Raw genomic sequence first — 14,638 nt, 5'->3', positions numbered from 1 at the left:
CACCTCTACATTTCTACACTAATGTTTAATTTGTCTTTGATTATTTTTTGAACTAGACCATTACATTTTAGTGATCTGTGTGTATGGATCTCTTTGGACCTCCACTGTTTCTAGCTTTTCACCATTGAAAAAATATTTGGATCTAACCTTTCTTGGTCAAAAATGTCTTCACAAAGGGCAGCACGGTGGCGCAGTGTTAGCACTGCAGTCTCATGGCGCTGAGGTGCCAGGTTTGATCCCGACTCTGGGTCACTGTCCATGCGGAGTTTACACATTCTCCCCGTGTTTGCGTGGGTTTTGCCCCCACAACCCAAAGATGTGCAAGGTTAGGGGGATTGCACATGCTAAATAGCCCTTAATTGGAAAAAATGAATTGGGTACTCTAAATTTAAATTTAAAAAAGATGTCTTCACAAATGTTATTGAAATTCATATATCAGTTTAGCCTGCACAATTCTTGTAATTTCATGCTCCTATCTGTACTAGGAACATGAGCGTTGGCAACCCGTTGAGCCAATTCCATCATTCAATAAGATCATGGCTGATCTGACGAATATCCCACTTGCCCCAATAACCTTTCACCCCTTGTTTATGAAGAATCTATCTATCTATCTATCTTTGCCTTGAAAACATTCAAGGACTCTGCTTCCACTGCCTTTTGAGGAAGGAAGTTCCAAAGACCGTCGACCTTTTGAGAGAAACAGTTTCTTCTCACCTGTCTTCAATGGGTGACCCCTTATTTTTAAAATTGACCACTAGTTCTAGATTCTTTGATTTGATTTGATTTACTGTCACATGTACCCAAGTACAGTGAAAAGTATTTTTCTGCGGCCGAGGTAACATACACAGTACGTACATAGTAGACAAAAAGAATAATCAACAGAGTACATTGACAAATGGTACATTGACAAACAGTGATTGGTTACAGTGCGGAACAAGGGGCCAAACAAAGCAAATACATGATCAAGAGCAGCATAGGGAGTTGTGAATAGTGTTCTTACAGGGAACAGATCAGTCCGAGGGTGAGTCGTTCAGGAGTCTTGAAGCTGTTCCTATGTCTGAATGTGCAGGTCTTCAGACTTCTATACCTTCTGCCTGATGGAAAGGTCTGGAAGAAGGCAATGTCTGGGTGGTAGGGGTCTCTGATAATGCTGTCTGCCTTCCTGAGGCAGCGGGAGGTGTAAACAGAATCAATGCGAGGGTGGCAAGCTTGTGTGATGCGTTGGGCTGAGTTCACCACACTCTGCGGTTTCTTGCGTTCTTAGACCGAACAGTTGCCATACCAACCTGTGATGCAGCCGGAGAGGATGCTCACTATCGCACATCTGTCGAGGTTTGTGAGAGTCGATGCAGACATGCCGAATTTCTTTAGCTTCCGTAGGAAGTGGAGACGTCGTTGGGCTTTCTTGATTGTGAGTGGACCAGGACAGACTGTTGGTGATGGTGACCCCCAGGAACTTAAAGCTATCGACCATCTCCACTTCGGAACCATTGATGCAGATGGGAGTGGTGTCATGCTATGCTTCCTGAAGTTGATGATCAGTTCCTTAGTCTTTTTGACATTTAGAGAGGGGTTGTTATTGGAACACATGCAACCAAGTGATTTATCTCCTTTCTGTAGTCTGATTCATCATTGTTTGAGATACGGCCCACCACAGTCGTATCATCCGCAAACTTATAGATTCAGTTGGAGTTGAACCTTGCCACACAGGCAGCATGATGGTGCAGTTGATAGCAATGCTGCTTCACGGCGCAGAGGTTCCAGGTTCGATCATGGCTCTGGGTCACTGTCCGTGTGAAGTTTGCGCATTCCCCCCATGTTTGCATAGATTTCGCCCCCACAACCCAATGATTGTTTAAAAATAAATTTAGAGTACCCAATTAATCTTTTCCAATTAAGGGGCAATTTAGCGTGGCCAATCCACCTAGCCTGCGCATCTTTAGGTTGTGGGGGTGAAACCCACACAAACACGGGGAGAATGTGCAAACTCCACACGGATAGTGACCCAGGGCCGGGATCGAACCTGGGACCTCGGCGCCGTGAGGCAGCAGGGCTAACCCACTGCGCCACCGTGTTGCCCCCACAACACAATGATGTGCAGGCTAGGCTGATTGGCCACGCTAAATTGCCCGTTAATTGGAAAAAATGAATTGGGTATTCTAAATATTTTATTTTTTTAAATCTTGTCACACAGTCGTGTGTGTATAGGGAGTACAGTAGAGGACTAAGCACACATCCTTGCGGGGCCCTGGTGTTGAGGACTATTGTGGAGGAGGTGCTATTGCCTATCCTGACAGATTGTGGTCTGTTGGTGAGGAAGTCCAGGATCCAGCTGCACAGGGAGGGGTCAAGTTCAAGATTGCAGAGTTTGGTTATTAGTCTTGTCAGGATAATGGTGTGGAAGATGGAGCTGTAGTCTATGAACAGCAGTCTTACGTTACTGTCCTTGTTGTCGAGGTGTTCGAATGGTGATTGTAGAGCCAGGGAGACAGCATCTGCTGTGGACCGCTTGTGATGATAGGCAAGCTGCAGTGGATCGAGACCACCTGGGAGGCTGGCATTGATTCGTCTCATGACGAGCCGCTCGAAGCATTTCATGATAACAGACATCAGGGCCACCGGTTGGTAGTCGTTGAGGCAGGTTACCTTGTTCTTCTTTGGTACCGGTATTATGGTGGTCTTCTCGAAGGAGGTGGGGACGTCAGAGCGGAGGAGTGAGGTGCAGAGAATATCTGCGAATACACTTACCAGCTGGTCTGCGCAGGCTCTGAGTGCTCGCCCAGGAACCCCGTCGGGGCCCGTCGCTTTCCGCGGATTGACTTTCAAGAAGGCAACTCTTACCTCTGAGGCTGTAATAGTGAGTATGGCTCTGTCCAGGGCTGTTGGGGCGGGCGGCACTGTTGCGATTTCCTTTTCCTGTCTTTTCCTGTGGCTCTGTTCCAATTATGGCAATAAGTGAGTTTGCCCTCATTTCTTTTGATATCTATGTTCTAATGCTCAGAGTCGCCAGGTATCAAATGATACCACCACAAGGTTCAACCGGATATCGATAAAAGAGCCAAACACCAGTTTGTTAGTTCAAGGTCAAGGATACTTTATTTGCACACAATTAGTCATGCAACATCAACACGACTAGTTAACTACACCTATCGTCTAAGACAAGCTGTACTTAACTTCAGGCTTAGGTCACAGGAACAGTCGCTGCTGTCCGACTCTGGATCTATCGAGTCTGGAGAAGTAACTGCTGCTCAGCTAGGCTCATCCATCTAGTAGCGAGCGTTGAACTTGGACTTGCTTCTGGTTGTGCTGCACTTGGGGAATGGTCATAGCCGGGGCGCCAGGTCCAAGAGAGAATGAACATACGGCAAACTCTTCTTCTTCTACTTGGGGGTTTTCACGCTTTTTTGGGCGGTCCTTCAGTTTGGTCCCCACTAATTGGGTGATCTCGGATCACTCTGTTCAATTTCTAACCAATAAGTGGACGGGGATCTGGATGGGTGGGCGTGTCTCAAGCGGTCACTGACTCTGTTGTTTACGCTTCCCCTGAACAGGGAGTGGCGCCGAAATGTCTGGGACTCTCCCGGTTGCTTGAGTACCAGTCCTTTATTTTGGTGAAGATGGGCCATCAAATGCTAATCGGCCTGATTAAAATGCTAATTGGACGGAGTTTCGATACCGTCTGGACTTCTTGCTGACAAATATGCATTTCGGGCTCTGAGCCTGCCTGAGTCTTGCCTTGTCCATTTTACATGCTAGGCTTTGCGAGTTTCTCTGTCCCTAGTTGTAAGTGGCCATCTCAGATGGCTACAGCACTGATGCATTGGCTGACTGCTCAAAACGGGCATAGGACGTGTTCAAATCATCGGGTAGGGATGCTCCAGCCCAGATATTCCACCTGGCCTTGCTTTATAGCCTGTGATCTTGTGCAGGCCCTGCCATAGTCGTTGTGGGTTAGTGTTGTTGGCCTGGGACTCTAGTTTGATGCGGTATTGTCTTTTTGCATCCCTGATGGCTTTCCGTATGTCGTATCTGGATTTCTTATACAGGTCAGGCTTGTCAGACTTGAACGCCTCCGTCTGGAACTGCAGCAGGGAGTGAACCCTTTGGTTGAGCCAGGGTTTTCGATTGGGGAACACCCGCATTGTCAACTTTGTATGTTCTCTCACAGGAGGAAACATTTTCTCCACATTCATCCTGTCAAGACCCCTCGAGATCTTATGTTTCAATCATTCAATTATGTTCCTTTTCTAAACTCCGGCAGATACAAGCCTCGTCTGCCCAACCTTTCCTCATAAGACAATCTGCCCATTCCTGGTATTTGTTTAGTAAACCTTCTCTGAACTGCTTCCAATACATTTACATCCTTTCTTAAATAAGGAGACCAATATTATACACAGTACTCTACACATTGCACTCCATTTGTCAAACTTTTGCCCACTTGCTTAAATTATCCTGTGGCCTCCTTATGTCCTCTTCACTACTTACTTTCCTACCTATTTTAGTATAATCAGAAAATGTAGGAACCATACCTTCTGTCCCTTTAGTTACGCAATTTATATAAATTGTTAATAGTTGAGGCCACAGCACTGATCCATGTGGTAGGTACATCACTCACTACATCCCACAAGTTAGAAAACGACCCAATAATGCCTACCTTCTGTTTACCGTTAGCTAGCCAATCTTCTATCCGTGCCAATACCTTTCCACCTACAGCATGAGCTTTTATTTTCCACAAAAACCTTTAATGTGCCATTTTATCAAATGCCTTCTGGAAATCTAAGTATAGCACATCCGTTGGTTCCCCTTTATCCACAGCACATGTGATTCCTTCAATGAACTCCAATAAATTGGTTATCCATGATTTCCCTTCCACAAATGCATGTTGACTCTGTCTGATTGCCTTGAATTTTTTCAAGTGCCCTGCCAACATCTTTAATAATAGCCCCCCCCCCCCCCCCCCCCATTTTTCAATCTAATGGCAACATCTAATGGTAGGGAATTTTGGAAAATTGAAACCAACCCGTCAACTATGTTATTAAGTCACTTCTTTTAAAACCCTAGGATGTAATTCATCAGGACCTACCGATTTGTCAACCTGCAGCTCCATCAATTTTTAAGCACCACTTCCCTGATGGTTGTAATTTTCCTAAGTTCTTCCTCCCTTCCAATTGCTGGTTTACAGCTATTTCTGAAATGTTACTTTTATCCTCTACAGTGAAGACCAATGCAAAATACCTGTTAAATCTTCTGCCCTTTCTTTATTTTCTGTTATTTTAATCCCAGACTCATTTTCTACAAGTCTTAATGTTCAGTTTGTTAATTTTTCTTATTAAGTATCTATAGAAGCTCTTACTATCATTCATTATATTTCTAGCTAGCTTTCTTTATTCCTCTAATTTTTCCCTCCTTATTAATCTTTTTGTCATTCTTTGCTGTCCTTCATATTCTTGCCTGCCAGCTGTCTTTGTGCAATTATGTGCTTTTTCTTTAAGTTTGATATTGTCTTTAACTTTTTTAGTTCACCACGGCTGGCGAGTCCTCCCATAGAATGTTTCTTATTGGAATGTATCTAATCTGTGTATTCTAAGGTGTCCCTTTAAATGTTTGCCATTGCATCTCTATTGATATGCCCCTTAACCTCATTTGTCAGTTCATTTTAGCTAGCTCTGCTTTCATTCCCACAGAATTGCCCTTATTTCAGTTTAAAACACTAGTATTGAGCCCACTCTTATTTCCCTCAAACTAAATATTATTTACTTATTTATTTTCCTTTTATTTTATTAACCATGCCACCAATTTGTATTATTTTTTAACTTTGGGAATACACCATAACCAACTAATGTAACTTTGATAACTAGTGATTACAATTAGAATAAAAATAATAACTTACCAGTTACTGAGCAATCCGCTTCTTCCTCTGTATCAAAGAAAGACCCAGCCTCTGGAAGCTGAGATAGCTAGAACATGGAGCATGTCCTATTCTCTCTTTACTGTACTTCCTGTCAGCAATTTCCCACTTTATACTCTGTGCATCCAACACAGCACTTAGTGCAGACAAGGCAGCAATGGGGAAGGCCTGTTTCTATGCTCCCTGAAAAGCAACTAATTCAGTGTTCTAAGAAACCAGTTTGAGCTAGCTAGCTAATTGAGTAGCTGCTGCTGCTCTTGGAGAGATTGTGAACCCCTGTTTTAAGGCTGGAATAAAACTTAATTACCAATTTAAATAGTAATTTTTACTTCATTGCTAAATTAAAGGAAAAAATTAGACTTTAGATAGAAATTATCCCTAACTGTGCTAACTACGCCATTAACTTTGCATCACCGTGACTTCCAGTGACAGCAGGCGGGAGGCAGCCGCACATTGGAGGGCTCCCGTTCGGGAATGGCATTTTCCGAGTTTAACACTCGGTCCTAGGGGCAACGAAAGTGGCAAAAGCAGGGAGAAGGCACAGTGAAGGGAAATGTCAAAAATAAGTAAAATAACGGCCGTGAAAAAAGCAGCTGAAAGTCCGTCGGGGAGTGAAAAGGTCACCGCGGGGACGGCAAGTAAAGTGGAGGCTGGGGCACCAGGGGAGGCCGCATTGCCCACAGCTGAAGAAATGACTAAGGTGATGGCCGTGGAACTCGAAAGGCAGTTCACAAAACATATGGAGGCGATGAGGAAGGAGATGGGGGCGGTATTGAAAGTGCTAGTGGAGGTAACGGTGTGGGCGACGATATTGAGCGCAGTGGCGGAGGTGCGGGAGCAAGGTGAGGCACTGAAGGAAGTGGAAGAGACATTGTCGCAGCACAGTGGTCAAATTACCTCGATGGGGAAGAGGTGCGGAAGGTGATAGAGATCAACAAGGGTCTGAGAGCCAGAATGGACTTGGAAAACAGATCCAGGCGACAGAATCTGAGGATTGTGGGTCTGTCCGAAGGAGTAGAAGGCCCGAGGCCGACTGAGTATTTTACCACGATGTTGGCGAAGCTATTGGGAGAGGGGGATGATCCCTCCCGACGTGAACTTGATTGGGCTCATTGGTCATGGAGGCCTGTAAAAAAGAAGAGAGCCGCCAAGAGCCGTGACGATGTGTTTTCGTAGGTACAGTGTGAAAGAGAAGGTCCTGTGCTGGGCAAAGCAGAAGCGGGTGGTGCAGTGAGCTGGAGCTGGTATATGCATATATCAGGACTTTACGCTGGAGCTGGCGAGGAGGCAGGCTGCCTTCAGCCGGGTGAAGAAGGCACTGTACATCAGTAAGGTGCAGTGCGGCATATTATACCCAGCTAAGTTGACGGTGACCTACAAATCCAAGGACTTTTATTTTGGGACGGCGGAAGCAGCGGATGAGTTTGTGAAGGCAGAAGGACTGTGGCAGACTTGAGAAATGGTCATGTGCTGATGTAGCCTCGTGTAACTGTTTTTTCACTGCGCACTGGTGTATGTGCTAAATGAGCCGACTTTATTTATTTGGACAAGGGAAGAGATGAGACTTTCACTTGCAATGATGGTTCTTTGGGGTTTGGGTGTGTATGCGGGGTTTGCGTGCTAAAGGGGGTTTCTTGGTCTTCCTGGAACCGGGCAAGGGGGAAAGAGACCAGGGTGGGGCCTCCACACTGGCCGGGTTAAGCCTGCCAGTGAACGGGAGTGAGGTCGGGGGAGGGGCTGCGGCCATCGGAGCCTGGCAGAACAGGTTCCGATGAGTCTAGCCAGGGTGGAAAGTTGGCGGGAAGGAACAGTGGTTGGGGGGAGGAGTTTTATAAGAGTGGAGGGGAGGAGTCGGGGAGGGGGGTTTTACAATTCATGGGTGTCAGTTATGGTACTCTTTCGGGGATTGGATAGAATTGAATGTTTGGGGGGGGGGGGGGGGGGCTCTACAGGTCAATGGTGACCATAGATGATTCCTGATTCCTTTTCCTTTGCTTTTCCCACCGTGGGAGGGTTTGTTTTATTTGATGCTTATATTGTCAGGTGGCGTGTTGTTTGGGGTGGTGGGAGGATGAGATCGTTGTTGATAAAGGAATTGACTTTGTATTTGTTACCGTTTACTGTTTGTTGGTGGGGTGTAAATTTTGAAGAAAATGTGAAAATGGAGAATAAAAATATATATTTTTAAAACTTTGCATCATCGTGCCATCAGCAAACTTCCACATCGGTGCTCTCTTATCCTCTAAATCATTGGTTCTCAAACATTTTCATCCACAGGTTAATTTAGCAGGACAAACAATCTTACAGCCCTACTCCACACACTTTCATTTGCCACCACAGCGTAATAAATGGGAAGAATGGTGCTGCTCAATAAGGTGATAGTATTTCCAAGCTATAAAGCTTTAGTCCAGGATGTTCCTGGGTTTCTTTCAGCACCATAAATGCGAAAATCGATCTCCAGAAGGCTGTTAACTGTCAGTCACAATTAAATGGTGCATTCGCCATGGCAACGCCTCAACCATACTCTTCTTACCAACCAATCAGCACTCGCTTGTCATACAATATATATTTGTTATTTCCCTTGGATTTGTATTCCTGTGAAATGTCATGATGAGTGCAAGATGAAAAGCTTTGACAGAAATGTCTTTTTCAGCAATACTCAAAATTCTATACTACCAAACAACTCTTCACAGTCAACCTTCTTCACCAACAATGTCTAAGATATTCTCTCTTTTATTTCTTCTCAGGGTACTAGCGCCCTGTCATATTAGGCCATAGTTGCCTTTGACCAACATGAATAGGGAAAATTACTTCATTATTTTCCAGAATCTTGCTTTGGGTTAACACGTAAGCCCTTACTGATGTTTCCTACTTTTCCCCTTTTTGCAGACAAGCCAATGTTTACTGACATTAAGCACTTTGTGCAATTTTACACTTTTGCAATTTCTATTAACACCATTGCTCTTAACATAGAAGAGAAAACATATTTTCTTGCTCGGCCAAAGGTCAAGGTCCCTTCTTAATACATTAACAGGTAAACATACATCTTGTCATATTTGTATATTATCATAGATCATCATAGAATCCCTACAGTGCAGATGGAGGCCACTAGGCCCATCAAATCTGCACCGGCCTTGGAAAGAGCATCCTACTTAAGCCCACACCTCCACTCTAACCCAGTAACCCCACCTAACCTTTTGGACACTTGGGGAGTGCGATTTAGCATGGCTAATCCACCTAACCTAGGCATCTTTGGACTGTGGGAAGAAACTGGATCACCCGGAGGAAACCCACGCAAACACAGGGAGAAAATACAAACTCCACACAGACAGCCACCTGAGGCCGGAATTGAACCCCGATCTCTGGAGCTGTGAAGTAGCAGTGCTAACCACTGTGCCACCATGCCACCAAACACTCAGCTAAGCTTAATTAGTCTGTCTTGCAGTTACAGCATATTCATACAAAAGAAGAGTAAAATACAAAGGAACCATGCATGTCTTAATTGATGCTAGTTGGGAATGGCTGGGAGAGTCCCCTATGGGTTTGGGGTGAGTCTCATGATGGGTTGATGTGGGTCTGTACAATGGTTTCCCCAGAAATTGGAGTTGGTTTCAATGCTTGTAACTTTTTTTCTAGTAACTGTCAATGTAACACAGTCCGAACTATCCAAAGTTTGTGATTTAATATTACAGTTTCTGATGGTCTCCAGTGCAGGGCAATTGCTGTGCAATCTTTACCTGGCATCATCCTGGAAGGTGGAGTGGAGGGAGGGGGCTGTGAACCTTTGGGATACCCCACAGCTACATGTACTGAAGCCCTGAGGTTAAACCCCATTTTTTTTTTTTTGAAAATCCATGTTAGCTGTCTAATCAACTCAAATTTTTCTAAGTGCTCTGCAACTCTGTACTTAATTATAGATTCCAGTAACTTCCACAGACATGCATTAGATTAATATCTTATTTCCCATGTTTTTCTATTCATCTCTCTTGCACCTTAAATAATTAAACTACAATTGCTTGTTCATAATGTTGAAATTGTGTGAAGTTGTATCCCTGCTCCCCCAACCCTGCCATAGAACCTCAGACCTTGAAATGTCTTATTTCCTCACTATTCAGATTTTTAAAAACAAGACCTTGATACTTCCTAACTAATTCTCCTTGATTTATTTTGTTTTCTTTTACGTAACTTTCCTCAAGCTAATGTCCTACACTATAGGCTTGACCCCATATTTCATTTTTGCAATTATTTGCTCACATATCCACACTCTTATGCAAACAATTAGTTTTATTTCTGGTAATACAAAAAGTGAAGAGAAAACATCCTTCACTGTTCACCTCAGGTGCAGCTGCTTACAGACTGTTAGCAGGTTTGTTTGCAGAGACCTCCAGTTATCTAACATCTGTTTTAATTTGTCACTCACAATCTGAAATCTATGGTGTCTGAGCAGGACAAGCAGCAGGGAGGCTGCACAACCAATCGCTCAATAAGCAAGTAGTAGAAATGCATAAAATATAAATTACATTTAAACTGTTGTAACAAAAATCAAAGAAATGGTTTGATACACATGGCATTAAGAAAAAGACATAAAAGCAAAGAATAGAAAAGCCACTAAATTAAATTTTGATTTAAAAAAAAAGAAACATTATTTTCCTACTGAGGGAATTAGACCCCACATTTGTAAAATTATTTTTACAAGGCCAAAGAACTTTTTCGTGTAATTGCACTTATTCATATAATTCCTACAGTGCTGAAGGAGGCCATTCAGCCAATCAAGTCACCACTGACCCTCTGAAAGAACACCCTACCAGGCCCACGCCCCCACACTAATCCCAAAACCTAGTAATCCCACCTAACCTTTTGGACACTAAGGGGCAATTTATCATGGCCAATCCACCTAACCTGAACATCTTTGGATTGTGGGAGGAAACCGGAGCACCCAGAAGAAACCCACGGAGACACAGAAAGAACATGCAAACTCCACACAGTCACCAAAGCCGGAATTGAACCCGGGTCCCTGGTGCTGTGAGGCACTGGTGCTAATCACTGTGCCACCATGCCACTTTAAAAAGTCAGTTACTTCAGATTTTGCAAGGCCTACATTTTTCATCAGTTTTTGGAGTGAGGTAAGGGGTAAAGGGCCTGAATTCATGCCTTCACAGTGAATTCTGTGAAGATTACATCAATGGAGATGGTAATGGTGAAGCCTATGGTGAAGAAGGATATAACTGACAGCAGCTTCTAAATTTGCATGTTTTTAAAAATGATTTTTTAAATAAATTTGGAGTACCCGATGATTTTTTTTCAGTTAAGGGGCAATTTAGCATGGCCAACCCACCTCCCTGCACATCTTTGGTTGAGTGGGTGAAGCCCATGCAGACAAGGGGAGAATGTGCAAACTAAACACAGAAAGTGACCCAGGGCTGGGATTTGATCCCGGGTCCTCAGCGCCGTAGGCAGCAGTGCTAACGACTACGCCATTGTGCTACCCTCAAATTTGCACATTTAATTGTGTGTTTGTAGATGCTAGAATTTGTGTCAGTTAATAATAATAATCTTTATTAGTGTCACAAATAAGCTTCTGCAATGGAATTACTGTGAAAATCCCCCAGACACCATACTCCGGCGCCTGTTCAGGATACACTAATGGAGAGTTCAAAATATCCAATTCACCTAACAAGCATGTCTTTTGGGACTTGTGGGAGGAAACCAGAGTCTCTGCTGTTACCAATTGGCACAGTTTCCATTTTTATTTGATTATTCCTCTGTGAAGAGCCTTGGAATGTTTTTGACATTAAAAACACTTGTATACATACAATATTACACATCTAAGCTAGAGATTACTTCTGTTTTATGTAAATCACACTTGAAGGACAGATTTTCATCTTCTGACCATCCAGCTATATAGGAGGATAAGATTCGGGGTGGGGCTGCGAGGGGATTCTCCAGAACTCTGTTTTTTTGCAAATGTTCAGCTTATCCTTAATTAAGGCTGTAAACCGTTAGAAGCTTAAGTAACATTTGCAAATTGGGCCCAAATGATATTATCAGTACTGCAACAACTCTGCAGCTTCATTTGACTCTCACTTGCACCCTTTTTTAAGGTGCAGGATTTCCTACCATCAGATGCAGTGTGATTGACATTGGCCACTTCTGTAATGAGGCCTGATGACAAAAAAATAATTAGACCTCACCTACTACTTGCCCAAATATGCTCCAATGTGAAAATCCACCCCATTATATAGTAATAGAGGTCTACAGCACAGAAAAGGCCCATCGTATCTGGGCAAGTCAAAAACAACCAAGTATTCTAATCCCATTTTCCAGGGTTCTGCCGTTTATCATGTATTCCCATCCCTTGTTTGTCCTGCCCAGATGCATCACCTCACACTTTTCTGGGTTGAATTTTATTTGCCATTGGTCAGCCCGTCTGTATCCTCCTGTAATCTTATGCTATCCTCCTCACTATTTTCATGTCATCTGTCAACTTACTGATCAACCCTCCTGCATCCATGTGTAAAATCATTTATATAAACCACAAACAGCAAGGCTCCAATACTGATCCCTGTGGAACCCCACTGGACACAGGCTTCCAGTCAGAAAAACACCCCTCAACCATCACCTTCCGCTTCCTGCCACTCAGCCAATTCTGGATCCAATTTTCCCAATTTCCTTGGATCCCATGGGATCCCACCTTCACTATCAGTCTCACATGTGGGACGTTATCAAAAGCCTTGCTGAACTCCAAGTAGACTATGTCACATGCATTGCCCTCATCTACATACCTGGTCACGTCTTCGGAAAATTCAATCAAGGTTGGCCAGACATGACCTGCCCTTAACAAAACCATGCTGACTGTTCTTGATGAATTCCTGCGTCTCCAGATGTGGATTAATTCGGTCTCAGAATTGCTTCCAATAGTTTCCCCACCACTAACTGGCCTATATTTTCCTGGTTTATCCCCTCCCTTCTTGAATAATGGTACCACATTGACTATCCACCAGTCCCATGGCACCTCTCCTGTGGCCAGAGAGGAATTGAAAATTCTTGCCAGTGCCCCTGCTATGTCCTCTCTTGCATCACTCAACAGCCGAGATGCATTTCATCAGGTTGGGAGAGTTGTCTACTTTTAAGCATGACATTCCACTCAGAAAATCTTCTCTATTGATAATTTATGTAATTTTACCACAGTCCTTACCTCCGCCCTCCTGCTCCACAAACAAGTTACCACTGTGGTGCTTAATGGCCCTACTCTTTCCCTAGTTATCCTTTTGCCTTAATATACTTGCAAAACAACTTCGGACTGCCTTTATTTTACCTGAGAGTATCCTTTCATTTCCCCTTTTTGCTCTCCTAATCTTTTGAAGTTCCTTTTTGCACATTCTACACACCTCTTGGGCATCTGTTTTGAGCCCTCGATATCTGCGTCCCCTTTTTTCCTTATCCAGTGCTGTATATCCCTCGATATCCAGGGTTCACTGGATTTGTTAGTTCCAGCCTTTTTCTTGATTAGAACATGTTGACCCTGTACTCCCTATTTCCTTCTTAAATGCAACCCATTATTTTGTTACTGATCTACCTAAAAGTGTCTTCTCCCAGTTCACTCTGGCCAAATCATATCTGATCTTATTAAAATCGGCCTTCCCCCAGCTTAGCACATTGATTTCAGGCCCACCCTTGTCCTTTTCCATTGCAACCTTGAATCTGACAGAGTTATGATCACTGTCTTCAAAATGTGCCTCCAGATGTCTTAAGAGTTGAAACAGTTGAATGCAAATCTATAACTAATCATTAAATTGTAAATGGAGACCATTTACCCACTTTTCAAAATGAAATAAAACTTTTAAAGCATTCTCACAGTAAAGGAAAGTGAAAACATAAAGAAGGAAGCTTTTTGGTTTCATCTGGATTATTGTGGTGCTAACCAATGAAAAACACACCACAGAACTTATCCAGCAGAGCAGTGACATTTGGAATTAGCGTTCCTGTTTACTGTGTTTCACTTGAGGATCAAGTGGACATAAGAATTTATCGGGAAATAGTGGGAAATTCCATTAAAATTGTGATATTTGGCGGGGGGGGGGGGGGGGGGGTTAATTTTTTTGTGAACCTTTCAGAAAAAGGGATTTGCAATTTACAAAATCAATGATGAATTTCCAATGAAGTGTATTTGATGCCATTTGGCTATTTCATTCTGCTTTCAAATGTTCTGCAGGTCTGGTGGTGCTTGTACAGCTGCAGCATTCCTGCGAGAGTTTGTTAAAGTTCCTCATTGGGCTCACCTTGACATAGCTGGTGTAATGTCAAACAAAGATGAAGTTCCATACCTGCGAAAGGGAATGGCAGGAAGACCGACCAGGACATTGGTGGAATTTACAGCCTATCTGAGTCAAGAAAGCCAAAAATCATAAATTATAATTTTAAAGAGAACCCACCTATTTTTCCTTTTCTAGTTTCCCCTTCATCAATGTCATAAGTCTGGTGCCCACACGAATGTCCTTCTTTTGTATTTGTGATTATGCTTACTTTGGATTTTTGTTTTTGCACATAGAAACATGCCACTTAAATCAAAAAAGATCAAGATTTTATCTTACAAGCTTTATTAATAAACAATCTTTTGATGGTTTACATTTGTTTCTAAGTGCATTAAATGAAGACTTTTATCTTCTGAAAACGGTAACTGCCATAATTCATTACGCAACTGCTCATTTGCTGCTAAAGGGGCAATACACT

The 14,638-nt window shown here is 43.2% G+C and overlaps 1 protein-coding gene across 2 annotated transcripts in view; it reads left to right on the top strand.

Annotated features, from left to right (window-relative positions):
• lap3 (leucine aminopeptidase 3) overlaps positions 1-14,579 on the top strand; it is a 59,091-nt gene extending 44,512 nt beyond the window's left edge. For both annotated transcript variants that reach the window (XM_038791558.1, XM_038791559.1), the window contains exon 13: positions 14,121-14,579. In XM_038791558.1, the coding sequence (XP_038647486.1) occupies positions 14,121-14,316 (196 nt within the window). In that variant the 3' untranslated portion in view covers positions 14,317-14,579. The remainder of the gene's footprint in view (positions 1-14,120) is intronic.
• The last annotated feature ends 59 nt before the right edge of the window (positions 14,580-14,638 follow it).

The sequence above is a fragment of the Scyliorhinus canicula genome, chromosome 3 (assembly GCF_902713615.1).
Source record: "Scyliorhinus canicula chromosome 3, sScyCan1.1, whole genome shotgun sequence".
Classification (NCBI taxonomy): domain Eukaryota; kingdom Metazoa; phylum Chordata; class Chondrichthyes; order Carcharhiniformes; family Scyliorhinidae; genus Scyliorhinus; species Scyliorhinus canicula.
The sequence above is the reverse complement of the archived record's forward strand: the minus strand, read 5'-3'. Positions and strand labels throughout refer to the sequence as shown.